Source organism: Contarinia nasturtii, unplaced genomic scaffold (genome assembly GCF_009176525.2).
Source record: "Contarinia nasturtii isolate CC-2019 unplaced genomic scaffold, AAFC_CNas_1.1 Cnas_scaffold_1240, whole genome shotgun sequence".
Taxonomy (NCBI): Eukaryota; Metazoa; Arthropoda; class Insecta; order Diptera; family Cecidomyiidae; genus Contarinia; species Contarinia nasturtii.
Window position 1 is genome coordinate 5,471,445 of NW_022198581.1, and position 27,152 is coordinate 5,498,596.

Below are 27,152 nucleotides of genomic sequence, written 5' to 3' on the forward strand. Positions count from 1 at the left end.
TTGTTGGTTATATTACTTTTTAAGTTTTTAAAGGAAACGAATAAGTAATTTCTCTAATCAACATTTTTGATAATGTAAATCTATCCAGTTGTATTTTTTTGCCTAAAAATGTCAAAATATTTGAAACATTTCTTCCGTTTCACATATTACCAAACCGATTAGGAAAAAAAGTGGGAAATGGTAGCACTATATCGAACTCAAAATAATTTATTTACTCTCTTATAAATATATTTCTAATTTTTAACACTCGAATAATGTTAAATGAAAAGAATAAAGAAAAAAAAGAAACGAAATTAAATCAAATAAAAAAAATATGTGTCATTTTTATACGATTTTCATATTTTACTCTTGTAGATATCATCTACTAGACTATTACTAGAACGATATAGGTAGAGTATAGAACGTTCGTAATAGCTACTTTTATTGAAAAAATGTTTAGATTACTATATACGGTAATGGCATTATAAAATACAATGTCGACATTTCAGTTTATTCGAAGCTCTAATTAGGTGAAATTGTGATAAATTGCGAAAATAGTAAATTGATGGACTCGTAAAAATAAGTATGTCATGGTGTCAATGAAAAGAAAAAAAAATGGTCAAAACTGTTTTGAAAATATGTATTTTAATATTCAAAATATTTTAAATTGATGAAACATTGCCTTCCTCATGCTCATGCTCAGGAAATTAGTGAATTAAATAATTAAAATTACATTGAAGGTGGTACATCAAACAATACAATTTTCTTTTTGTTTCATTGTTTATCATGTCGTCAGGCAGTTTTTCGGCTTAATTTCGTCTTAACACGTTTGCGATAGCTGCTTTTGTGAGCGCCATTGCGATTGTTATTGTTGTTATTTGTTTCGTCATCATGTTCAACCGGGTTTGTTGAACTTATGCTAGCTTGATGTAGCAACGGTGTTATTTCGTCTAGTTTTTTATTGGCATCAATGGTTGAGGAGGCATTTTGACCTCCATTGCTGTTGTCCTCTGGAAAACTGTTCGATGAATATTTACCTAAGACGAAAACCAAAACAAAAGTATATTACAACGTTGATTAATTGTGTGAATAAAACTATTAGCTCACCTTCAGGTCCGAAAAATCCATTTGATTTTATGCTACGCAATCGTCGATCTTTCTTGCTTAGAATTTCGTTGGAATTTGAATGATGTTTACCACGTCGTATATAAAAGAAGCTTTGTTCAAATAAGCTTGAACCTTCTCGATCACTTGAATTGCTGTCATTATCTTCGAACGAGACATTTTTCGCAACTTTTTTATTTATCGCAGAATGTATTGGATCTGGGCCATTTATTCTATCGATGCCATTCAATTGTATGGTCGATTTTGCTGCGTCCGAATCGTTTGTTGTATTTTTTGCATCTGTTGACGATACATGTTGTGGTTGTACAGGTACTGAATTTATTGTTTCTTCTTTGACAATATTTGTGGCGTTCACTTGAGCATCTGTCGATAAATCAATTGAGTTCCGTTCTTGACGTTCTCTATTATTTAAATTTGGTGTTGTTGGCTGAACAGTTGGTTGTCGCAAGATTTCTTCCGGATTTCCTCTCAAAATTATTTCAGGACCACCACCATAAATATTATAAAAGAATTTCCAAAGCGTTGAATTGATTTGGGCATAGTCTGATCCCGGCTTTACACCACGCGATACATGCACATCGTTTTGAAGAGCAATTGCGGTGTTATTTATTGGACCGGGTATCTCGTCACTAACACCACCGACAAACTAGAAATAAAGTGTTTTTTTTTAAAATAATTTAAATGATATCGAAATGTTTCGGAAATATTGAATTTTATAGTATTTTCTCACCATTTGCCATTGTCGGAACCAATTCATTGAAATTGCGTAAATGGTTGATGTTATTTCATCTTTGTATGTAGAAAATTCATCTAATTCAAAATTTTGGCGTCGGGTTAAAGCATCGGCAGCTGTTCGACATATATCACACTCGAACAAATGATTGCACACCGGACCACCGCCAAATTTTTCGAATAAAAAGTCCCAAAGTGCCTGTGGCAACGGTACAACCAGTTGACCGGCCATTTGAGCTTTGCGTGGTGATAAATCACCGTGAGGACACAATAATGTCCAATTATCGATTGGTCCAGGCTCGGCAAACGTTTTAAATCGATTAAGCCATTGACGCGATACGAAAAATCGAATACCAGATGTTTGTTCGGTGATTCTCTCTTCAATTTGTAATGCCATTTCACGAATCATTTGTATGTGTGGATTACTTTTACGATAGAATAAAACATATGCCTCGCAATTTTGAACAACCTCTGGTGACACCTCGTTGACAAGTTGATCATCGAATTCAAACCATTTGCCCGATATTTCGTGTTTTGCAAAACTAGTATAGTGTCCACCACCAACCGTACCATGATGACAAATGACAGCCGTTAAATCATACGTTGAAACTTTTGATTTGCACTCCTTATGTAAATACGGCCGCATATCCAATCCAACCAATGGAAAATTAACCGGACTCGATATTTTTGAACTATATGATAAATCATGACGAAATCGCTTCAAATGAACACATAACATTTCAGGTAATTCCAAGACACGAGAAAATTTCATCCCATTTCGTAGTTTATTGCACTTTTCACAACTGTAATAAAAAAAATGAAACACTCATTAATGGACTGAATTTGGTGTTTGAACTCTTTTCAGTGTAGAAATTCGTTTGATTTACCTATACATATTGTCTCCCTTAAGTTCATCGGCACTGAAGAATGCTGACATACAATCATGCAGGGTGACAGCTGGTCCCCAGAAAAATGAACGTACCCAATGCCAAAACCACCAGAACCAACCATCTTGACCTACTTGATATGCCTACAAAAAATAAGAAGAAGAAGAAGAAGATGAGTTTCTTTCGACGAAAAATATTGATCATGAATACTTACAACATCGGCTGGAAGGCCTGCTGGTAATGGTGATACTATTTGACTTTGATGTAATACGTTCAAATGGTCTTTGCCTGGAATTGGCAATGATAAATCTTGGAATGTTTCTTCACGCGTCGAAACGCGATCACAGGTTAAACATTGCACGGATGATAATAATTTTCCATCGAAAACATCACTGATGATTGATCGATGTGGTAACTTTGATTCGTTCTTTTCACATGGTTCTTGTTCTTGTTGAGACTGTTGTTGTTGTTGTTGCTGCTGTTGCTGTTGTTGTTGCTGCTGTTGTGATTGCGACGTTGTTTGCAATGAATTCAAACTAGTAATTGAGTTCGACCGATTACTTTTTATAGACGAATGTGTTGATTTGAATGTTCTTTGGCTTGCTGTTGGACTAGGAGAGCGCGAATAATTTGATGAATTGGTCGATTGCATTTGCATTTGGTTTATTTGAATTTTTGCTGAATTAATTGAATTTGGTATTGATTTATGAACACTTGTTACTTCATCGGAGAGGCTTGACTGTTCGGATACACCACTATCACAGGTTTCATATTCAGCTTCCGACTGTGAAAATGACGGTGTCGAACAACCGGAACGATCATCATCGTCTGTTGAGCCCATTCCCACATAATTGCTGGTCGATTGTAAATACGTTGATGAGATGCTGGCCGATGAGTTATTCTGTTTATTCGATAGCAAAAGATCCGGTGGTGGTGGTGTCACTTCTTTAAGCTCTTCATGTAATTGATCCATAAAACATCTCAAAAATTCTTGTGTATCATGCTGCTGACAACCACGAAACATTGGATGTACATTTCGAATACCATATAAAATACCATTTGGCACCACATAACCTAACAAACACATCAAATTTATTAAACATTTATAATAATAAGTGAAAATTAATTGAATCATACCGAATTTGCTTGCGTGTGTAACGTAACCATTTTGTCGTTTGTGTTCCAGCCACATGTCCTTAACAAGGCGATAATAACTTCTGGCCAGTCCGGTTTTGCGTTGGCTGCTAGTGGGCGCTGCAATTTCATAGTTGGCTTCAATAACATCACCACATTCCAAAAAGTAACCGGTTAATGGTGGTGTATTTGATAGAGCCTGAAGTGCGGCATTCATGTAACATGTATTGGCTATGTTTTTAAGACCAACCAATCCACTGGATGGTGCATAGTAGCTCGGTTCTATATCGCCTTCATCATCTGCACTGCTATCGATTCCTTCGCTATTGGCCATTACATAACCAAAATCGTTTCTAATTGCAATACTGAAAAGAATTAAATATATGCACAGTTATTCCATGCAGTCGACATAAAATTATCGAACAATTTTAACGATACCATACCGTGAAATTTCCGAATTCAAATGATCGTCGGTGTCGGTTGTAGTTTGTCGTCGATTTGGTTTGTTGTCACTGTAACCGTGATTGATGATGAACACTTCCATTTCACATTTGTAACACCAAATTCGTTGTGACGATTGGTTCATGTGAATACAGTGACTAGGATTTTGTTTATAATGGATTGTACTATGATCATTGTAATTTTCCGAACAACCAATATTCAGGCAAGTTTTTGATAGGCATATCCATAGATTTGGTCCGCTAACGTCACATTGTGTACATGGCACGCCCTAATTTCAATTTTCAACACATATTAAGCATTAATTGGATAAAAAATGTTTTTTTTTTTTTTTGTAATCATACATATATTTCATTGCGAAATTTGTTAAATGGAAAATGCAATTTTATGGTTTCGCTGTCTATGAGTGACGCGACAGAATGTGTGTGCTCGTTGCAATTGAGTTTTGTTTGATTTTATTCAAATTATTGAATGAATGAATTAGCAAATGAGTGAATAAACGTTTACATAAAACGTCCGAAGAAAATCATCGTGGGAATGTATTGATACTTGGACTTTGCACCTGTGTTCATATCGTATCGCTTTTATTGTATTGCATTTTCGTAATAACCGACGTCACATGAAATGTGCATACTCATTTCTTATTCATAGAACTAGTTTAAGACGTGCAGATATGCCCCGTCTATTGGTCAGTGGAATGCGCATGCATATGCTTTGCTTGAAAATTGATGATAAATAAGACTTTACCATTAAAAAACTACTGAACAGCATAAATATACGATAATTTGTTTGTGAGTTGTGTGTGTGTGTATGTGTGTGTGTCTATTTATATGAATATATGATAAATTTGTATAATACCTGCTTGAGTCTGCATAATTCCGACAGAGAAAGTTGCAAAATGGTATTATCCAAGTGTGGACATTTACAATTTCTCGGCATTATTGCTGATGTATGAATAAAAAATGTGTGTGGTGTCAATATTGCAGGATCTTTAATCACGGCTTTTGCGGTCGTTTTTTTTTATTATTTCACTGTTGATTCAGCTACAATACAATGGTTTTACGTTATTTTTAGCATACATTTGATGATTTTTTTTTGTCCTGATTCCGTTCTAAGCTTTCTAAAGACAAGTTGATTGAGAGAAAAAGAGAAAGAAAATAATTAAATTATGACAATTTTTTTGTTTCTTCAACAAAAAAAAAACTTATATCGCTACATGAATATATATTTGTTTATTCATATAATTCTTCCTGCTCGCTTTATAATATTTGTTCATTATCATATCACGACAATCGTAATTCATCGCGCTTTAAAGGCACTAGCGACACATCAGCGGAAGAAAAATTAAAATGTTAATCTTGTTGACGTAAAACAAGTAAACAGAACACAGCACAACCAGTCGGAACAATTGTTGTCGTTGTCATTGTTCTTATCGTTGATTGTTCCGTGGAAAATTCGAATGAATTTAATGGAAATGTTTTTTTTTTCTACAAAAACTTCAAACTATGATATGAATGTCATGTACAAAATGAAAAGAAATGTATCGATATTAGATCAATTTACATACTCTATTCGCATGTGCCATTTGTGTGAGTATGATGGTGTTAAATTTTAAAATTCGACTGATATCGAAAATAAATTCGTTCACGACGACAACGACGGTAACAAAACAAAAACGTCAGCATTCAACGCGGCCCAATGAAGACGGTTTGTGTATTAATTACATTACGGTAGGTGTTTTCGTAGTTTATAATATAAGTCCAATCAATACCCTCTTTATTATTGACATTTGAAACTCACAATGAATATGATAAAGAGTGAACAAAAAAACAACAAACTACGAATGATATAAAGCAATTTTTCTGTTTGATATGAACAAAAGAAAAAAAAATAACAAAAAGAACAAAATAAAATAGCAAAGTGAACCTTTGAACTTCTTATTTTAATACAACACACATAGCATTTCAATTGAATCCCCTCCCTTTGATTCTCGCAACCACACTACATTACGATAGTCAATATCCAAAAAAAAACACACACTAATTGCATTTACGATTCGGATGTTATGTTTGCAATCATGCACAACAGTAATTTATGCATCGGATATACATGTATACGGATACAATTGTTCATTAATTAATAAGCAATATATGAGCCTCTCTACTGACAGAATTGCGCGAATAAAATGATCAACCAAATTCGAGAGGATTGCGATTTTTTTTATCAATTATTTTTTTTTTGGCACTTTTGATAAGTTTGTTCGGAACTTTTCTCAATCGTCAAAATTATTTTATCCTTGATTAATTTTGCTTAACAAAGTTTTGAAGCTTTGAATTTAACACATACTCTCGAGATCAAATTGGCGCACTTTTCTTCTCCGATAATATCAACAGCCACAATTGACAATGTGACTGTTTTTTTAAACTACGATTGAATGAAAGAAGAAGAAAGAAAAACAGCACTAATTACGCAAAAAAATGCATGGAATCTATTTCACACTTTAACTTTCATCACTCCTGACCAATGGTCATAAGCAACACTAAAACAGATGGATTATTGCTAACGTTGTGTTTTGCAAATGTAGTGAATTTTTCTAGTTTTTTTTTTCTTCTGTCATAACACTCATCAGGAAAAAAATACACTCATAACTCGATAGGAAAAATACACGATAATAAACAATACAACAGTAGCGAAAAAAAGAGAGAGAAGCAAAGTGGAAAAAATATGAAGAAGATGTTGAGAGTTGAAAAAAAAAAATAACAAACATACACTTTGAGTTTAACGTAGAATCACGTTGGAATTCAACGTGAATGGTCACTCTTATTATCGATAACAATACAAACGGATTTTTTACGGAAGATTTTGGAATTTGATCCATAAAAAATTAGTTTGATTTTATCTTTAATTCAATTGATTCATTTTTTCTTTTCATTTCTAACACTAATTTATTGCATTGTAAGGTTGACTTTTATTTACTGTCTTTGGTTTACTTTGCTCATGTTGCAATGATTTTCTCGTTTCGTATCACACGTACACCGTTCAATCTATATGCCATTTGTGTGTTATACATGAAAAAAAATATACTTTTTTATAATGAAATCACACAATTTGCATGTATGCACTACAAAAAAATAAAATAAAATGATCCGATCGATTTTCATACGGTTGCCCAAGTCCGAAAATTCCAAATTAAAAATGATCCGTCTGTTTGACATATCAATTTGCAATCATTTTTCATGCGTTCGTTGATTTTAAATTTTACACAAACCAAATGGAAACAAATCAAAACGATGAAATAATTTCATGGAAAAACAATTAATTGACCAAAAATGGAATATGCTTTTCGTAAACAACTGACCTTACATACTACTGGAATGATTCCTTTTTTTCAACTAATACATTGCTATAGTTGGACTGATCAGCATTCTCCCATATTTTATTGCAATATTGGACTGTCATTCACTTTCTAACCATTGTTAACAGATATATCTATGTGTAATTCAACTGTCAGACGAAATCGTGTGCACACATAACCACACACATATACACCCTTACAAATACATAAGTAGTATGAAAAAGCCGATTTCATCCACGTTTCTTAGTATTAGTGCACACACACACACACACACACACACATACGCAAAAAAAATTCTGCGTGTATAAAATGTTTACGAACACATTGAGGGAAACAAAAAAATTATTATTATTTCAGTTTATTTCTTTTAGTCAAACAATCAGAAGAATGTTTATCTTTTTTTTATTTTCACCAGCGAAATTTTGTGTTTTCTTTGTTCCATAAATTTTATGTGTGTGTGTGTGTGTGTGTGCACTAATACTAAGAAACTTTCATACGTAGGCGACTATTTAAGTTTCTTCAATATGTATGTTTTAGTATTGCCCGATGCAAACCATTGTCATATTCGTTAAGTTTAACATTTTGTAGCATAAACGTTCTCAGAACGTTTTGTCATTCGATCGTTATTTGTATTGTTTACCGTAACATGTAAATTGCGTCTCAGCCAAAAAATGAATTTTACTCGTGAAAATTTTCGAGCGATTATTTTTTTCCACTTTCGATTGGGTGTATCACAACAACAGTGTTTTGATCAACTTCATTTGGCCTTTGGCGATGAAGTACCAAGTCTTCGGACAATTTATAATTGGTACAACGAATTCAAGCGCGGTCGCCCAAAATCAGTTGTTGTACCAGAAAACATCGATGCTGTCAGAAATATGATAATGGAAGATCGTCATGTAACATATCACGAGATTGAGGCATCCCTGGGCATTAGTGCGACCAGCGTATTTAAGATTTTACATGAACATTTAGCTGTCAGAAAGATTTGCTCTCGTTGGATACCACATAATTTGACAATCGCTCAAAAAAAGGCTCGTGTCGATTGGTGTAAACAAATGCTCAAGAAATTCAATCGTGGTGTTTCAAAATCCGTGTATTTTATCGTCACTGGTGGCGAATCATGGATCTACGCGTATGAGCCCGAAACTAAACAGCAGTCGACTGTATGGGTCTTTCAAAGTGAAGATAACCCAACAAAAGTTGTTCGAGCTCGAAGTGTTGCGAAGCAAATGGTCGCCTGTTTTTTCGCGATAAGTGGTCATGTGGCAACAGTTCCATTAGAGGCTCGTAAGACCGTCAATTCTGATTGGTACACCACCATTTGTTTGCCCGAAGTGTTTGGTGAAATAAGAAAAAACAACCGCCGTCGCAAAATAATTCTTCATCATGATAATGCGAGCTCTCACACATCTCATCAAACAGTCGATTATTTGACCGGTCAAAAGATCGATTTAATGGGTCATCCGCCGTACAGTCCTGATTTGGCACCCAACGATTTCTTTTTATTCCCGAGCGTGAAGAATAAACTGCGTGGTCAACGATTTTCATCGCCCGAAGAAGCAGTTGATGCGTTCAAAACACACGTTTTGGAGATATCACTTTCGGAGTGGCATGAATGCTATGACAAATGGTTCGAGCGAATGCAAAAGTGTATTGATCATCATGGCGAATATTTTGAAAAACAATAAAACCATTTTCGATGAAACCCCATTGTCTTATATATGTTTTTGAAAAAACTTAAATAGTGACCCTCGTACTACTTACATACACACTACGTTTGAATATTATCAGCAATTGTGATTGTCATGACATAAAACGATGTGACACTCATTAAAGTACATTATAACAATTTTCGAAGTTTCATTTCATGAAATTCGCTTTTTTTTTATTGAAAATTATCAAGTCAAAATATTGCAAATAACTCATGCCACTTACAATACTTACAAATATACGAGATGGCACCACTCATGAATTCAAATTCATCATTTGCATATATAAAATGTGTCTCTTTGCGCACACAGAGTAAAATAAATAATAATTATGAAAGGAAAAAAACATTGGAATTTTTGGGGTTTATTCGAAAAAAAATTCTTTTTTTATTTAAGAATTTTTTGGTTCATATTTTTTGTTTTGTTTTTTTTTTATAATTTTTGTTTTGTTCATTTTTTTCTGTCTTATTCATATTCAAAAAGAAAGAGAGTATTTTCTTCTCAATTTCAGCGTAGTTCTTTGTCTGTAGAAAAATATTTACTTCTTTGTTTGTATCCCAACTGATTGGTTCAGTTATGAATGACTGATTTTATCTGCTTTTTTTGTTTGTTTGTTTTTCTTTTGTATTTACACTCATTTTTCTCACTAAACATTGAGAACAAATTTGATTTTAATTCAATTTTTTAGACATTAAAATTTCAAATACTACACCACTAAATTAAAAATTAAATTCTAAAAAGATATCGCGACAATATAATCTATACACGAAAAAAAAGAATCATTTCATTTTATATTTCGAATGATAATAAATAAGACAAAAATGTCTAATGTTATGGATAATATTTGCGAACAATTGAAAAAAAATTGCAATGCTACTGCATATTAAATTAGAATGAACTTGAACTTTAAATTTGTTCGCATTCAAACGGAAGCCAGTTAAGGTTTGTGCAAATTTGAAAAAAAAGAACGAAGAAGTGAATAGAAAATATTATGGCTTAAATAGAATTTCTGTGCAGCCGGATGATCAAAGTAATTTTCGTTTAACAAATTGATGATTGACATTCCTTTTACGGATTTAATAATAGAAATTAACTTAACAGTTTACGGTTCAACGTATTAACACGAAATTAATAATTATCTTGAGTTCGATCTTTATGTGAATTTTGAACTTTTACATATTTTTTTGTTGTTGTCGCTTTTACATCATCTCTTTCTCTCTCTCACACACACACACACACAAACGCGCTTACGCTCTTTTGTTCAACAAATTTTGAAAAATTTCATCTAATAAGTAATTATTGATAACGTAGAATTAAGTTCATTTGTCTAAAGCTTTGCATTAAATTATTTATCCATTATGCGATTGTGCATAAAAATAAATAGTGAAACAAAATATTATATTAAACACATTTTCTGACGTCTGAATATAATAATTAATGAGATTGAGAATAAATTCAGTTCAGCGTTTGTATTATAAGGAAATTTAAATGTTGATATTGAAAACTACGATGACCACTCACTAAATTGATAACGAAATACAAAAAACAAAAACGGAGAATGAACAATGTGAACCGCCAAAATGCGGTGTGACAAATTGATGTGCAACATTTCTCAAACGAATTGATTTATGTGAGTGCTATAAACTATACAATATGCTCTGACCATAATATGTACTGACCAATTTCATTATTCCTATCATATATTGGATAATTATAAAAAACGGTAACTTGACACTTGTATGGGTGTGTGTTTGTATCTAATTGAGTGTGCACAGTGTTGAACGAAAATATGTTAAATCTACAACTAACAATTGCGACAAAAATGATGAGGAAAAAAACTGTATGTATTCCATTGGCACGGTTATCTTTGAAATTTTGTTGCCCGATTCTTTAACTGAAACTCTAAACAATGTTTCTATTCACACTGAACTGAATTTTTATTTATGTTTGTATAAAATTGATTGGAAACATTTACTTGAGATCGAATTAAAACGAAAATGTTTATAATGATTGTGATCGAGCAAATAATCAATTTCACACAACAAAAATCAATATAAAATAATCTATAAAAATATTGCTGTTTTGTTTTTTTTTTGCTTTCATTTTTCATTAACTAGAATATCAAAGCTGAAAGAAAAAAAAGACCTTTTTCACGAAATGAAACTAAAATTTGCACTTGCACGCACAAAAAATGACTCTTTATGATGTTTTCGTTTTAAAATAAGCTTTTTCATTATTTACATGTGCTTGTACGTGCCAAGTAGATAAATTTCAGGCTTTTTTGTGACTGAAATGCAAAAGACATTGCATGATCGGTGCAACCAAAAGACCAAAACAATTCACCAAATTTTTCCGAAACATAAACAAACCATTTGAAAATTGAAATTCTAGTAATGATGCAATGCAATATCGTTCACTTGAGCTCACTATTTAGGTAATCAGAAATGTCCTTTGAACAATTCGATTATGCATTTCACTTTTTCAATAAATCCTTCTAACATTATCGGCAAACTTATTGTTGTTATAATTAGTGTTTGAAGAAAATCTTATTACATATTAAAATCAAATTTGACATCAATCACTGTTTTTTGTGATTTACATCTTGATCCTTCTCCAATGATCACTTCATTAAATTTTTAGGTTTTATGTTATGAAATCCACGTTACAGCAGAAGGAGAGACATTTCATAGGAAACGTAATTGAAAAAAAATACCCACAAAAGAATTGCAAATACGTGATTTGATGTGTCAAAAATGTGGGAAAACTATAATCTCTCCGATGCTTGTCTATAACGGTTTTTATACATGTACTGATCGATCAAGAGACAATTCAATTGCAATGTTAATTATGTTTTTGAACACAATTTAGTGATCATCAATAAATCGTGTATTACTAATTATATCGATTTTAAGCATTTCGAAACCAATTTCTTTGCCCAGAAATTTCGCATGTCACAAAACAGCCAGTATAAATGTATTTTATATCTATTTTTTTATCATAATTTTCATTTAGTTTTTGGTTGTTTTTTTTTCTTCTTTTTCTTTCTTTACTCTCACTAGTAAAAAATAAACAAAATAACGAAGAAGTGAATTCTAATATAATAAATGGTTTATCCATATGTTTGACTTAACATCAACCTCATTAAACACTACTAAATTTATAAGTCAATAGTTATTCTATCCCATCGACAATTAGGTGGTAGTTTGATTTAGTGTACTGTTTACATGATGCACGCATCACACAGCTGTTAATTTGTTGTTGTCACTGCATTCCTGGCTGTTATTTCGATTGTAAAGATACGCTTTCCCGCATGTTGACGGTAGAATGGTTGGAAATGATGTGTTGCAATACATTGTGATTGATGCGATATAATTATTTGGCATCACCTAAACAATTCACAAAAAGTTAATGATACAATTATGCACAAATTAGAAGGTAATAAAAAAAAATGTGTGTCGGTGGTGTGTAAAATTACCTCAAAAATGATATCTTGATATCCATAACAAAATGTGGATCCAAATGGATTGGCTGTATTTGTGGTGCCGGCACGATGCAAAACGACTGGTCGTTCAGATGGGGCCAAACGTGAACTCACCGAATCCCATTTTGAATATGCTGAAATCGATACTTGTTCATGTTCATTGTGCGACTCATCACATGGATTTCTATATGGTAGATTGAAGTAAATATTATGCCATAAAAAAAATCTATAAATAAAATGTTTCCACTTTATACTCACTTATCAGCGGTGAGCCGTAGTTGGAATTCACAGCGATGATACATGTTAAAATTATAATGGCCAGGATAATTTGTGTGCAATATAATCTTTCTACAGCGTTGAGTTCGTGCATCAAAGAGCACATCAATACCAAGCGTAAAATAATTAAAAAAGAAATCACTACGTTTTGTTTGGGCACGACGATTGGCGCTCGGCGAATGAATTTTCATTTTGTCCTCGGACTTGTAGAAAATGCGATTTGGTGCACCAATATTGCCGGCAACATCTTGACAAGTATCACCAAATAACACTTCGCGTATTAAAACCTGTTTACGTTGTTCAAGCACACGTGCTGATGCTTCCGTATATAATTGCAATCGAACGCCTCGCGTTCCATTCGAATCACGTAATACCATTGCTGATTCTAAATAAAGTTGTTGATTGTAGCATGATAATGGCATCGGTGGTGGTCGACTTTCAACCATATTATTTCCACTATACACAGACATTTTTGATACGACCGGTGACGCACCATTGGCAAAATGTAGTGAGCCCAAACCATGAGCGTAGTGTGGTTGAAGTTTGCTATCGACCGGAAAATAGAAGCTCAATCCACGAAAATGTAGGGCAAACAATTGTTTGGCCGCATCATAAACACCTGGATGTGTGGCGCCAAATGAATGCTCAATTTGTTCGATTGACGGAGCCACTTCGGGTGAATTGAATGGCATACCACTTGATTGTGGAAAAAAACGTACAGAGAGAGAGAGAGAGAAAGAGAGAGATAAATAAACAACAGTTAATACGAAGTAAATATCTTTTGAAATGAATAATTTAACGTATTTTTATAGACGCTTTGAATGGCGGCCCGAACTTCATATACTTACTAATATTTCAATTTCACCAATTTCATGTTAAACACTTCGATGGCCTTTAGCCGCTGCACAACCGGATCAAAAATCAATCTAATACCATCCAACGGTAAATTTATCACAATATCCACGCCCAACGGATTCTAAAATAATGAAATGCCAATACACCACAATTACTCAATTCGAACAATTCACGAATCGACCAAACTTACCGTTTCCGAATAAAGTACTTGGACTCCTTTGATAACACCAACTTGTGACTGTATGATTGCAACCGCTTGCGAAAAATGCATACCTAAATGATGTTAAATGTAATTTATATTACAAACGTAACGAATAGAACGGCATTTACGATCTTTGATTTATATATTGCAACAATAACTACATAACATAAGAAACAAACAAACGAACTAGTGTTGCCCACGATTTTTGTATTTCAGTCAATATTCAATGACTTCAAGATATAGGTGACAAGTGTTCTCTGAATGACATACCAAGAGACGGACACATTTCGATAAAATACAAAATGAATAAAATCAAAATTTGCATGCCGAAATTGTTTGAAAGCGCATTAAAACAAAATTGATTGGCACAATGATTAATCGCTTTCGATCGAAATTTCATTGACATTGACCATTAAGCCATAATGTATCAAAAATGAATTGAATTAATGCGCAAAATATGGTGTAAAAAATTTGAAAAATGAATTTTCCGAGCGCATTGTCGACGAAAATGTAACGCAAAAAGGCGCGCGCGATATGATGAGTTCGACGTAGCTATAAATTGAATGCACACTGAGTGTGAGACGAATGAACAAAGTTTTTTTTTTTTGTTGAATGATGCAATACAGCTTTAATATACAGTCGATGTTCGATTAATTTCAATATTATCATCATGTCGCGTGCAATAAAATCTATTTATTTTTCGTTGATTAAACCAACCCAATTTTATTTTTTGTTTGTTTCATTTAGTTACAGACAATTATCAAAATCGAATAAAAAGAATAAATCGGTTACTTACCCAAAATAAATTCCCAACAATTTTCGCATCTTAGCGATCGTTCTGGTATAATTTCCAAGTCAAGCATTTTTTTTATTTGTTGTTGTTCTTTTTGTTAAAAAGAAATTCTATAATATATGATATGGATTTGAGTATGGTTCTTTGTATACGTTGCGATTCGAATGTGGCGCGATTTATTTTTGTGTCACTGATCGTCCAATAAAGGAAACGTTTGTTGATGATGTAAAAATTGAGTGTAACTTTGAACTTAAGCTAAACAGCTGTTTGTTTGACTGTTGGCACTCAACTCAATTCAAGCTCTAAGTCAATCACAAAATTCAAAAAAAAAAATTTGAATGAATTTTCAGTACACTATTGAGCGATTCCGTTGCAGCGATTTTTGTATGTGAAACTAAACGAAAACAAACGAAAAACCACCTAAAATAATCACAACTGAATTGTAAATGAAATACGCCAATATTTTAATCGAGAGCGCGATTCTAGATATGATTTGTTTTGTGATTTTTTTCGAATTAAAATCAACCGATCAACAGAAATTCATCTACAACGTTAGCGTGTTCATGTGGTCACACTCAGTCGTTCATAACCACATCAAAATACTAATGGATAAGTCAGTGTTTTTTGGTTTTCGCATTTAATACGTATCACACTTATACATTCACATGCACATATCGCCCATTGAACACACAAAAAAAAGCTTTTGTTGTTGTTTTTATTGAATAAGTTGTATATATATAATAGAATCGTTTTGTCTCGTTTTTGCAAGCTCTCTGTATTGGCTAGTGACACTGTTGCTGTTATTCTTTCTTTTTACACTTTTGTTTTTATGTCTCGTTTTCCATTTGCTTCATTTAGATTTGAATTAGTTTATTCAAGAATTAAATTCTTGTTTGTATTTATCAAACTGTTATAGAAAAAAAAAATGATTGAATGAAACGTTGTTTGTTTTTCCCACAAAACTAATTCAAACAGAAAAAAAATGTTTTCTTTTTATTTTGCGAGGGCGTTGAATTTATTATGAATTGATTTTAAGCTCTGGTAAAAATGTTTTTTTTTTATGATTTGCAAATTTTTCGATAAAATTTTTTATTGCTTGCTTGTGATCCAATCGAATATCGGAAGGGGTAAAATCTATTTGAAATGGAATCTATCATCCGTTTGGAGGTCCTTTTCGTGGATGTATTGTTATTCACTGCTTTTACAATTGTTTGAATGGTTTAACAAATAGAAAAACTAAGTAAGTATATTTTTTTTTAAAAATGAAGTTGATCGCTTGAGGAAATGGTTTGAACTGAATTAAAACGTAAATTGTTTGCTATTCCCGAGTTATTTAACAAATTATGGAGTTGTCGTGTGGTTTCGACTTTATTTTTATCGCTTGGTCCTTGGGTCTGGTTTTCTTACTGTATTTCTGTGAACAAAACAATCGCATACACACATGCACTGCTATGGAGTACATTCAAATGTCAAATGCAGAACAGATGATTTTTTTTTCCTCCTTCTGTTGGTCGTTTCAGGTTTTTGATAATATTTTTGTTTATAGCCAATTGACGATTTCACTCACATAAGTAAACACAACAACAAGTTTCAAGTCTATCACATTTGCCAAATTAATAGACAACAACAAAGGAAATCACAAACTTATTTAGCATGAACTGTTGAATGATGAAATAAAGAGAGAGAGAGAAAAAACTGCACCAAATAAATAAAGAACTACGAATATCGTAGATTTTTTCTAAAAAAAAATCTGCAATTTCAGCTGACTTTTTCTACTCTTTTCTAGTCTTTATTTTCACTTAGTTCTTTTCTAATTTGTTATCTCACAATACAACAATTACTTTCGATTTGTTGATTACTGATTTTAATGTTGTTGTTTTTTTTTTCTTCGTCGAAAATCACATAAAGTTATTTTTTTTTATTTCAAAATGTCATATATAGATTAGTTAATGATTTTGTGGTAATGGTTGGAATTGCAATAAAAAGCAGCACATTTGTAGTTTGAAAATTTATTGTGTAAAGACGAAAAAAAAGAAATAATTTTTTTTTGTTGTTTTGTTTTCTACGCAGCGATACTATTCAACTGTTCTTTGTGTTTTGATGAAAACTGTTTTGCTTGGCTGATGTGTATATGTGTACGTGTGTGTGAGTGTATTTTTTCTGCTAATGGATGTTTGCATTGGTGTTTGTGTTTCGTTCAGCTGATGATGTTTTGTTTGTAATTGTCATTTATTATAGTTTTTCAAGTGCGTCAATGCCGAAACTGTCATATTTGTATTTTCATTTTTAATCACATTTTTTAGTAAAAATGGATCTGAAAAAAAAATCTGAATGGTTAAAAGACATTCAAAACTGAAACATTTAAATTTTATGAAAGATAAAATCCCATCAATACAACAATCATGGCGAATTCGTCAAGTGGAATGCCAAACTAATGATGGTCGCCATATTGGATAAGTGGTGCCCATGTATTCAACATATGTGAATGTTACGAACGAACAGTTTGTTCACATTCGCATACATTCAATGTCATTTGATTGGTTTTCTTGTGTATGTATTTGTTCAGCAAAACTGTCATTTGTTTGAGTTTTCTTTATTTTCGTTAGTACGGCCGTTTCGCTAGAAATCGAAATTTTTGTTTTATTTTATTTTTTCTTCACCAACACATTAACGCACAATTTTATTTTTCGAACAATGCACACGCAATATAACTATGCTTTGAATAAAAAAAAATATATTATTCAAAACACGCGCATGATATCTAAAATTACAATGAAATCAGAAAACAAATACACAATTTTATTATGAAACAATTTAATGAACGTGCGTTTTCAATGGAAAACATACATCGAATCACAACAAAGACTTTTGAATGTTCAAATCGACATCAATAAAAAGAATCATTATAAAAAAAATTCATTCGATTTTATTGATAAATTCATTTTTTTTGTGAGCCCGCCAAAATAATATCCGATAAAACATCTTTATCCGATGTTTTCCAACCAGATGTCTTTTGCACGTACTCCACATTACTGTAAACGCAAAATAAAATATTGATGTTATTTCAGTGATGGCCATTTTATTTAGAATGAAATATCTTACTCAAGGACGAAATTTATGGCTTCTTTTCACAACGGTTTTTCAATCCAGTTAATTCGTACTTTAAAAAGAAAATGGAAGGAAAACGTTAATGACAAGTACCTTTTGAGCAATTTCTAGCAAAGGTGCAGCCAATGTACATAAGCATGTCCCTGACGACCTCAGATTTTCTTTCATTTAACCATATTCAAACATGGTCGAAAAATGTTTGCTACGAGCTATTTGTTTACCCTGCCAACATGAACTTATGAACTTGCATTGAGACGCCTTTTACTTCGATTTCAAAATCAGTAAAATTCGCAAATCGACCTATGGCGGCGCCAGTGATGGACATTTTCTTTAGAATTTTTCAAATTGAGAATCAAAGAATAACCGCAAAATTTTAAATCATCTTATATTTATTTGATTTTAATATGTTGATTTTTTTGCTTAATAAATTTCCCTTTGCACAGAATACATTATTTTGGGTGCGAACTCATGTATTCTGTTTTAATAATGTTTAAACATAAAAAAAGACTTTATGTATCGTACATAAACAATGATATAATAATAAATTTCGTTTTAAGAAGCTGTTAAAAATCCAATTTCACGATTAAGTCAAATTCGTTAGAACAATTTTCGTCGTGGCTTCCAAATTTAAATGAATTTAAAGACTATTTCTCTATGTCTTCTAGAAGTATATCAATTTTGCGTCATTTGGACTTTGGTCAACTGGGCAATAAGGACATTTCAATCTGAAAAAAAGTAAAGAAAATTTGGAATTGATTTATCGATTGGTATTTTATTCAAGTAAATACAGTAGCAATATTTGCATGTCCAGCAAAACAAACTTGTTGCTATTGCTACTGTACGTTTTTTTTGCTATATATTGATTATGCACAGGCATTATAATGAGATATTTTCAGCCAGATGAATCAGCTCAGCCAGATATCGTCAGGAGCTGAAATTTAGTGTAAATAATAGAAGTGATTGTTATGGTTATAATAACATTCAAATTGTTACAACCACTATAACAATCACTTTTATTGTTTTCACTCCATTTCAGCTCCTGACGATATCTGGCTGAACTGATTCATCTAGCTGAAAATATCTCATTAGAATGTCTGGTTATGTAAGCCATAAAATAGCAAAAGAAACCGAAGATATAGTGCAAATTTTATTTTTCAAATAAGAGCAACACTTACGTTGGGCCACTGCACAATTTGTCTAGAGCATCACGAGATATTACATGACCGCAAACCAATTTCATGGGTGGATTCTCCTCTGTACTTTGTTGACGTAAAATTGGACATGCGAATATCGAATGATAACGATGTTCAGAATCCAAATCGATTTCAATCTGAAAATGGTAAAATTTATTTTAATACATACAAACTTAAGTTGGATTACATTTTACGAATACTCACTGGAAGTTCGTCTCGTCCGTTCCACATGCCAAGCACTTGACGCGACAACATAACTTGTTTTAAATTTAATAGAGCTGGCAGTGCAGTGCAACCGGTGTTTGTGACCACTGTTAATGGTGAGTCTTTGGTTATTCCCAAAATGCTACAGGCGTCTTTTAAAAATGTATCAGCCGCCTGGAATGGAAATGGAGTTGATTAAATCGAATTTTGCATAACAAAAAAAAAAAAACTTAGAGGCCTACCTCAACCATTAGATTTGGACCGCAAAGACCACGATAAGGTGAATTTTCCAATCCGACGGGAATATACATCAAAGTGCCCATTAGTAATTGAATTTCTTTTTCAAATTTATCGACAAATTTAGAAAAGTGTTTGCGAGCATATGCAATGGCTTCGATTGGCGAACCACCGCCATTTTCTGCGTCTAGTTTCTGTGTAAATCAAAAGTAAAATTTAAATTCAATATGCCTTCAATTGTTCATTCAATCACAATTCTAAATATCATTTACAAAACATAAATTGTATTTACTTGCAAAAAAGCAATTCGATGAAGTTTGAATTCCAATGAGCTATTGCGCGCTTCTAATTTGGCCGAATGTTCGCTGGCCCATTCCAATGCTTCGGTTAAATCTCCACGATATATCGCCTCCCAAATGCGATGTAAATTTGAAAATGGATCCGACACAATTTCTTCGGCTGGCAGTTTCGATTCATTGATAAGTGTTGCGGCTACATCGTCCAAATTATTTCGTTGTAAATGCTGAGCTATTACTTTATTCAGCAATTGAATATTTTGCTCTTCGACGAGCACATCATTGCGTGTTATTGTAGAAAAATCAGATACAAAATTGCGCTCAATGGTTTTCCCGATTTTACTAACCGCACCATGTAAATCACGGTGATCGGTCGTCAAACGCTGCAATTTCTCTTTTGTTTTTGTTAACGTTTCGCGCAAAATATTTATTTGTTCGGTGGTCAATTTCTCTTCGGCAGGAACTGAAAAGTGTACATAAACGTATGATTAATTAGTCAACAATTAAAGAACACTTGATCGCATCGTAATTAAAATCAAAACAAAAAATATCATATCAAACATGGAATTTATTGAGTGTGTTCAGTTTATTTGAGTGTTTGAGTGTTTTATTGGCCTTTCATAGCGAAAATAAAGGAAGAAAAATATACGCGCGCAATATAATGTTTGTGTGTAGTGAAGTTTTGTTATTTTCATTTTTAGCACATTTTATCAATGTATAGCTATTTTCAATTGGAGCATTTGGTCAAAATACACTCTACGCGCAGTACCAAACAAAAGTCCGACGTGCTCAAAAATGTACGACGACTGAAATTCATGTATAATGCATTTACCAATACCGTGAAATGCGACGAAAAAAAAAGCAGCGCAACGTATGTGTGTGATTTTATACGCGAATGCCATATGAAAACACATTTGTAGCAATAACAAAAACTACGCATTATAAATGAGGCTAATAACCCGCACAAATCGATCTGTTTGTAACTTACCTTCAGCAATTGATGATTTAAAGTCATCGAAATTTTTCGCAACATCTCCAAGCATTCGTTTAGCATTTTCATGCACTCCATTGAACTTGGATATGACACGCTGCAATTCCTTTTCAACAGCTTCGCAAGCATCCATTGTGCAATTGTTTATGCGAATGAAAAATCTCGTCTTCTCTTCGTTTCTTTATTAATTCTTTCTTTTAATTCCGTTACACGGTTTCGATTCGTCCGATCGAAATGGCCAACTGACTGCCAATTGTCACAGATGAAGAGAAGAAAAAATAAAACACGAATCACCCAAAATCAAAATCTTTTCCGATTAAATGCTCTATTTTCTAGATTACAAAAATGCACCTTTAACACACTTGTACACATGCACATAGATGTGTTTCGTCAAAAACTTTGTTGTTTGTGTCTAACTCTATTCTGAATTTCGCTTCATCAAGGTTTATTGTTTGTATTACTTTGTGAATACTTCGTAATTGTGTTGAATATGTGCTATCAATGTATGATATACGTCAATCGTTTTCAACAACTTGCAAAACAATACATACTCACATTGGAATCTCTCATTTATTTGAATTTGTTTATTGTAGAGGTCTCCACATGTACATGCATTTGGCACCTTTTTTAGAAGCAAAATAAATTCAACACAATCTCAATCAGAACACTTTACTACATTTATCATGTAAAACTGATTTTTATTGAATTGTTCTAATAATTTCACAATTTTATTAGATAAAATAAAATAAAATATATTTTGATTTAAATGCACAATCTATGTTAATATGCAAAAAAAAAATAATACTATTTCAGAAAAAAAAGAAGAAAAATAATCAAAATAATTTACATATTTTATAGAAATAGAACTATATGATAAAATAATAAAGGAACGACATTTTTTAAATTCAATTTTGTGGAAATATTTTGTTTGTATTCATGTATTCGAATTAAATCTAGACGAAGTTGTTGTTGATCGTCGACCATAAGAGTTTTGTAAAAATGGACGTGGATCATCTCGGTATGTAATCGCCGGACGACCGGTAAATCTAAAATTATTTCGGTTGGCTGGGCCATTTTTGCGATTTTGCGGACTATCACCATAAAATAAATCTTTCCAAATCATGGCGATCAGAATATAAAGACCACCAATCATTTTACTTAAAAGGCTTATGACAGCCATTGCAATTGGGCTCATCGCTTTCATCAATTTGGTCAGTTCGGAAATTAAACGAAGTGAAAATTCACCAATATAAATTACAAATTTTACGGATAGTTTTGCAACGGCTATACAAAACCAGCCGATCAAATGAATGCATTGAATGAAATTGGTCCAAGTGATTTCGGTCGATGCGAATCGATATGCTCTTTGATTGATTGACGTTTTCCACTGATTAAATAGCATAATCCAATCAACGTCGGTGATATTATCTTGGACATATTGTTGAATTCGCTGTGTATCGAATTCAATAGCTTGTTGTGCAAATGATGAAATTGTTGAGACTCCCGACATTGACGATGTCGAAACAATCGGTCTAAGAACTTTTACACAAATCTCGACTGTGCTCACATCAAAACGAAGACCTTCTATTTGAAACAAATATTCACCAAATACAACTGAAGTCGCTTCCTGTGATGGTTTGTTGGGATCATCTAGTCTTGTCCAAATACAAAATACGTCGGCGGCAATGGCATCGGCATCATTGGGTTCATTGAATCCATACCATGTATTTAAATTTTTTTCGAGAATTTTATGTTTTACTTTACGCATATCATCGGCCAACATTTGCTCGTTCTTGTTCAAAATAATAACATCTCTGTACGCATTCAATTTGGAAACGTACCGCTTCTCTTGATAATCACCCATGAATATTCGATCGACCAGCATTTGCTCAGCAAATGTTTGAATATTCGTTGAGCTTGTGCTCAAGTGACGATGATTCGTCATGTTGTTATCTTTTGTCTTAAATGTAATCGTCAATTCTAAAAGTAGACAAAAAAAAATTATGTTATACTTGTAAAATTAATGAAATGATTTATTTGAATCCTTACATTCATTAAAACGTAATATTACAATATCTTCATGTCAACAATTTGATTTTATTTTGAAATTGTCATTCGATTTCGTTAGGCACACACTATCTTTTGACAAAGAAATTTCACTGATTTTATTATAAATATTTATATCGTGTGTGCGATTAATTCTATATTACCAAAATGAGTGTCAAGAATTTTTGACAAAATTTCATAATATAAACAATGAATGATATGTTACGACAGAGAATGCTAAATGTCAACATCATTATGACATTTCATGAATCATCAATGATTCAAAAATTGCGCTCAAAATCAATAGTTTGCTAAGTTTTGATCTTATAGACACAACTTCGCAATTTTTGTTGATTCGTTTCTTTTTTCCCAAATACTGTGACACTATTGTGTCACAGATTCGCCGAATAAGCAGTTTTAGATGTAAATGTTGTTGCGGTGTGTCTGTGTGTCTTCTCTTATTTGAAAGGAGAAAAAGAGAAGATGCCATCCCTTTCGTGCATTTGCCTGTATCGTATGTATGGTGCATAACGGTAATTTAGAAACGCAAAAAAATCATTTCTTTGCAATCGTTCGTACAACAATCATCAGGCTACCGTAGCGTTGTCAAGTGAAATACTAAAAATCAGAATTAGTTGATTGCTCTCCGAATCACAACCAAGCGATTAGTTCAGCGAACATGAATTCTCCAGAAAATCCATCGATTTCGAAGATTTCGGTTGAAACCAAGTGCATTTGTGAACGTCCACAAACAAATCTGATGTGCCTTGATTGTCATCGCCGATTTTTTGGCCGTGTGCATACAATGTGTAAACTCCATCCGTCGGTAAGCAATATTTTACGACCATCTCGATTAATTAGCTCCAAAGTGTGAGCTATTTTTTCAACACTTTTGAATTATTTCAAATGGTTTTTTTTTCTTGTTTTCTTTGTTTGTCGACTATTTTTTGTTGCACAGTTGATTTATCTATATGATCATCATGAATGTCCATGCGGTGGCCGGTTAATTGAGATTATGGAAAAACGAAGTCTTTCACGAAAGCGGCACCGTTAATCATCATTACCCAATCGATGTATCGTACATTTTCAAATAACAACAACAATAAATGAACTTTTACCGAGACATCGATGGTCATACACAAATATTGTGTACAAAAACAATAAAAACCCAAATCCAAATTCCATATAAAAGCAAAGCGTTCACTCAGAGAGTGTAACCACGTACAGTCATATGCATAGCAATATATCTGTTAAACAAATGTTAAGAGAATGTGAACGCGTTCACAAATATACTTTAACATGTAAACTGTCAAAACGTATAAAATATATGAAATTTAAGTGAAACATACATAGCAATTGGTGTTTGTTTTCAATATTTTTTATTTTGTTTTTTCTTTTGAATGGTGCAATTGAAAGAAAAGTGTAGTTTTTTCTGCATTTCTGGTCCCATTAAATTGAATTAATTTTGTTTCGTCTTGTATTGTTGTATTAAAGCAGGTAAATCAATTATTTGGACAAAATTGTTTGCAGAAACCTTGAAATTACAATTTGACGTTTGAATAAAAATAGTTTTGAATAATCGTCATGGATCTTAATGAGTCGGAATATGATATGCTTGATCTTTTGGCCTACAATTGCAATCAACTCAATTTACAACTGAGAGAATCAAAGCATGTTGATGAGCAAGAGAAAATATTCGAGGCGTATCTTAAGAAAATCGATAGAGAATTTGATCCGATCGACGAAATAGCTGAAGGTTTGTTACAAAACATATATAAATCTTCAAGATTTAAATTAATTTACTGATTTAAAAAAATTTACTTTCAAAATAAATTCAATAAAGGTCTTGATTGGTTCAATGTAACCGAACCGCTTGTACTGAAACGTGATCTAAAGGGAAAAATCGTTGTATTGGATTTTTTTACGTATTGCTGCATAAATTGTATGCACATTTTACCTGATTTGAAGAAACTCGAAGAACGTTATACGATCGAAGATGGATTGGTTGTGATTGGTGTGCATAGCGCCAAATTTGATAATGAAAAAGATTCGGCCAATATTTTATCGGCCATTCAGCGTTATAATATCACTCATCCGGTTGTAAATGATTCGGTGTCATCGCTTTGGATGAATTTGAATATAAAATGTTGGCCAACATTATTGGTGCTGGGTCCACGTGGAAATCCGATATTTGTTTTAATGGGGGTAAGTTTGCGATGTTTTAATCGAGGGGGTAATCAGTGATTACTAATCACATAATATGTTGATTAATTTTCATTTCATTTTTGAATCTTCCATAGGAAGGACATGGTCAACGACTTGATAAATATATTAAATCGGCGCTTAAATTTTACGAAACAAAAGGCTCAATAAAAAAACACAGAATTGCACTTAATCCAGCTTCGGAATTGTTAAAAGCATCAATGCTCAAATTTCCTGGTAAAATAGCGACGCGACATTTAAGGAATGCAAAATGTGATGATGAATCGTCAAGTAGAAAATTGATTGGATCTGAATTGTATGCTGTTTCGGATTCGGGTAATAATCGAATCTTGGTTTTTCAAGCAAATGGCCAAATTGCCGAAATGATTGGTGGAAAAGAGCCGGGTTTTGCTGACGGCAACTTCAAGGAAGCACGTTTCAATTCACCGCAAGGCGTTTCATTTTATGGTAATGACATCATTTATGTGGCGGATACGGAAAATCATGCCATCCGTGAAATTAATTTAACAACAAAAACGGTGGATACAATTGCCGGTCACGGTAAACAAGGTGTTGACCAAGCTGGAGGTTTGATTGGTACATCACAAGAGATTTCATCGCCTTGGGATGTTGTTACCTATCGTACACGTGACATGGATATGTCATTTCATGCCGATGGCGAAGCGATACCAGAGCGTGATATCATTTTAATTGCCATGGCTGGAACACATCAAATTTGGGCTATATTCAAAGATGAAACGATTTGGTGGAAATTTAAAAAGTTTTCAGAAGGTTCTGTTGCAGCTATTGCGGGAAATGGACACGAAGAAAATCGAAATAACTCATATCCACAGAATTCAGCATTCGCACAACCGTCTGGCCTGGCGCTGGCGCCAAAAACAAAGGAACTATTCATTGCCGACAGTGAAAGCTCTTCCATTCGTAAACTATCATTGGCTGATGGAAAAGTGCTGGCTGTAGCCGGTGGCGATCGAAATCCTTTGGTACGTATTATTCTTGGTAAATGAAATCATAACTAATATTTTTGATTCGATTTATTTGTTTGTGTATAGAATTTGTTTGCCTTTGGTGACGTCGATGCAACTGGAATGAATGCAAAGTTCCAACATCCGCTCGGCGTTGCATATGATGGAAAGGAGCATGTTGTCTATGTTACAGATACATATAATCATAAAATAAAATCGATTGATTTGACAACAAACAAGGTATCGACGTGTAAATTTAAAGATGCCAAAGGCAATGTTGTACAATTTAAGGAGCCAGCCGGTTTGTGTTTGTCACCATGCGGTAGCCGTCTTTACATTTGCAATACAAATAATCACTCCATAGACGTTGTAAATTTGAATACCTCAACATTAGAGCCATTGAATTTATTTATTGACAAAGTTAATGCGGCCAATCAATTATCTACTCTAACGACATCCAAAATACTCGTTCATACGTCTGGTGCGAGCATTTCATTGGAATTTTTACTAACGACAAAATCGGGTGTGAAATTTACTGACGCTCCACAAAAATGGCACCTAGACACATTGAATGTTCGATGGGAATCAAAATCGACCACTTCCGGCACTGTTCAACTGAAATCAAATGACTCCGATGAGAAAAACAATAATATTGGGGTGGCTACCGTTAATTTAATTGCACCAAAATCAGTCGAAGGAAACGCTGTTGGAAATGAATCCGTAATAATAATATTTAAAATGAGCTTATGTGCCGACCAGAAAGGCATTTGTTTTCCGAAAAATTTTAAGATTTCCGTACCGATCGAGTACAGTGTGGATGGAACCACGGAAATTAATAAAAAGACAAAAGTTACCATCGATGAGCAAAACATTGAATTGGCATAAATTTATGAAATATA

The 27,152-nt window shown here is 33.0% G+C and overlaps 5 protein-coding genes across 12 annotated transcripts; 1 reads left to right on the top strand and 4 right to left on the bottom strand.

Annotated features, from left to right (window-relative positions):
- Positions 1 to 605: 605 nt before the first annotated feature.
- On the bottom strand, positions 606 to 7,785 carry LOC116345355 (ubiquitin carboxyl-terminal hydrolase 20). Of its 6 annotated transcripts, none has more exons than XM_031774637.1 (9): positions 7,675 to 7,785; positions 5,175 to 5,436; positions 4,301 to 4,587; positions 3,861 to 4,222; positions 2,938 to 3,797; positions 2,724 to 2,866; positions 1,835 to 2,639; positions 1,087 to 1,750; positions 606 to 1,016 (listed from the first exon to the last, which is right to left on the bottom strand). In XM_031774637.1, exons 2-9 carry the CDS (start codon positions 5,253 to 5,255, stop codon positions 772 to 774), a joined length of 3,447 nt encoding a protein of 1,148 aa, XP_031630497.1. In that variant the 5' UTR covers positions 5,256 to 5,436; positions 7,675 to 7,785; the 3' UTR covers positions 606 to 771. The 6 variants fall into 6 exon arrangements, with proteins under 6 accessions (XP_031630497.1, XP_031630502.1, XP_031630498.1 ...); XM_031774642.1 differs by lacking the exon at positions 7,675 to 7,785 and adding an exon at positions 7,293 to 7,334; XM_031774638.1 differs by lacking the exon at positions 7,675 to 7,785 and adding an exon at positions 7,086 to 7,275.
- Positions 7,786 to 10,432: 2,647 nt separating this feature from the next.
- Positions 10,433 to 17,056, bottom strand: LOC116345358 (UPF0183 protein CG7083). The gene is made up of 6 exons (XM_031774647.1): positions 14,994 to 17,056; positions 14,186 to 14,268; positions 13,989 to 14,116; positions 13,123 to 13,836; positions 12,859 to 13,048; positions 10,433 to 12,769 (listed from the first exon to the last, which is right to left on the bottom strand). The coding sequence occupies exons 1-6, from the start codon at positions 15,058 to 15,060 to the stop codon at positions 12,620 to 12,622; spliced, it is 1,332 nt and encodes a 443-aa protein (XP_031630507.1). The 5' UTR covers positions 15,061 to 17,056; the 3' UTR covers positions 10,433 to 12,619.
- A 1,413-nt stretch (positions 17,057 to 18,469) lies between these two features.
- Positions 18,470 to 21,523, bottom strand: LOC116345047 (E3 ubiquitin-protein ligase RMND5A). 2 transcript variants are annotated; one of them, XM_031774084.1, is made up of 7 exons: positions 21,371 to 21,523; positions 21,017 to 21,265; positions 20,025 to 20,491; positions 19,738 to 19,926; positions 19,496 to 19,669; positions 19,274 to 19,428; positions 18,470 to 18,823 (listed from the first exon to the last, which is right to left on the bottom strand). In XM_031774084.1, the coding sequence occupies exons 2-7, from the start codon at positions 21,150 to 21,152 to the stop codon at positions 18,760 to 18,762; spliced, it is 1,185 nt and encodes a 394-aa protein (XP_031629944.1). In that variant the 5' UTR covers positions 21,153 to 21,265; positions 21,371 to 21,523; the 3' UTR covers positions 18,470 to 18,759. The 2 variants fall into 2 exon arrangements, with proteins under 2 accessions (XP_031629944.1, XP_031629943.1); XM_031774083.1 differs by having other exon boundaries at positions 21,017 to 21,523.
- A 405-nt stretch (positions 21,524 to 21,928) lies between these two features.
- On the bottom strand, positions 21,929 to 23,218 carry LOC116345283. Its single transcript, XM_031774517.1, has 2 exons — positions 23,069 to 23,218; positions 21,929 to 22,999 (listed from the first exon to the last, which is right to left on the bottom strand). Exon 2 carries the CDS (start codon positions 22,962 to 22,964, stop codon positions 21,954 to 21,956), a length of 1,011 nt encoding a protein of 336 aa, XP_031630377.1. The 5' UTR covers positions 22,965 to 22,999; positions 23,069 to 23,218; the 3' UTR covers positions 21,929 to 21,953.
- A 351-nt stretch (positions 23,219 to 23,569) lies between these two features.
- LOC116345311 (NHL repeat-containing protein 2) lies at positions 23,570 to 27,152 on the top strand. Of its 2 annotated transcripts, XM_031774564.1 has the most exons (6): positions 23,570 to 23,891; positions 24,024 to 24,562; positions 24,635 to 24,821; positions 24,909 to 25,270; positions 25,366 to 26,271; positions 26,341 to 27,152. In XM_031774564.1, the coding sequence occupies exons 3-6, from the start codon at positions 24,650 to 24,652 to the stop codon at positions 27,136 to 27,138; spliced, it is 2,238 nt and encodes a 745-aa protein (XP_031630424.1). In that variant the 5' UTR covers positions 23,570 to 23,891; positions 24,024 to 24,562; positions 24,635 to 24,649; the 3' UTR covers positions 27,139 to 27,152. The 2 variants fall into 2 exon arrangements, with proteins under 2 accessions (XP_031630424.1, XP_031630427.1); XM_031774567.1 differs by lacking the exons at positions 23,570 to 23,891; positions 24,024 to 24,562 and having other exon boundaries at positions 24,563 to 24,821.

Bases quoted from the DNA above. Each gene is read 5' to 3' on its own strand.
- LOC116345047 (XM_031774084.1), bottom strand. From the start codon at position 21,152: ATGGATGCTTGCGAAGCTGTTGAAAAGGAATTGCAGCGTGTCATATCC. The intron at 19,670-19,737 runs GTAGGCCTCTAA...TTTCCATTCCAG, and splicing joins GTCCAAATCTAATGGTTGAG to GCGGCTGATACATTTTTAAA. The intron at 19,429-19,495 runs GTGAGTATTCGT...TACCATTTTCAG, and splicing joins ACGGACGAGACGAACTTCCA to ATTGAAATCGATTTGGATTC.
- LOC116345283 (XM_031774517.1), bottom strand. From the start codon at position 22,964: ATGACGAATCATCGTCACTTGAGCACAAGCTCAACGAATATTCAAACA.
- LOC116345311 (XM_031774564.1), top strand. From the start codon at position 24,650: ATGGATCTTAATGAGTCGGAATATGATATGCTTGATCTTTTGGCCTAC. The intron at 24,822-24,908 runs GTTTGTTACAAA...AATTCAATAAAG, and splicing joins GATCGACGAAATAGCTGAAG to GTCTTGATTGGTTCAATGTA. The intron at 25,271-25,365 runs GTAAGTTTGCGA...AATCTTCCATAG, and splicing joins CGATATTTGTTTTAATGGGG to GAAGGACATGGTCAACGACT.
- LOC116345358 (XM_031774647.1), bottom strand. From the start codon at position 15,060: ATGCTTGACTTGGAAATTATACCAGAACGATCGCTAAGATGCGAAAAT. The intron at 14,269-14,993 runs GTAAGTAACCGA...AACATCATTTAG, and splicing joins TTGTTGGGAATTTATTTTGG to GTATGCATTTTTCGCAAGCG. The intron at 13,049-13,122 runs GTGAGTATAAAG...TCTACCATATAG, and splicing joins CTACGGCTCACCGCTGATAA to AAATCCATGTGATGAGTCGC.
- LOC116345355 (XM_031774637.1), bottom strand. From the start codon at position 5,255: ATGCCGAGAAATTGTAAATGTCCACACTTGGATAATACCATTTTGCAA. The intron at 4,588-5,174 runs GTATTATACAAA...AATTGAAATTAG, and splicing joins AATTATGCAGACTCAAGCAG to GGCGTGCCATGTACACAATG. The intron at 2,867-2,937 runs GTAAGTATTCAT...TATTTTTTGTAG, and splicing joins CAGGCCTTCCAGCCGATGTT to GCATATCAAGTAGGTCAAGA.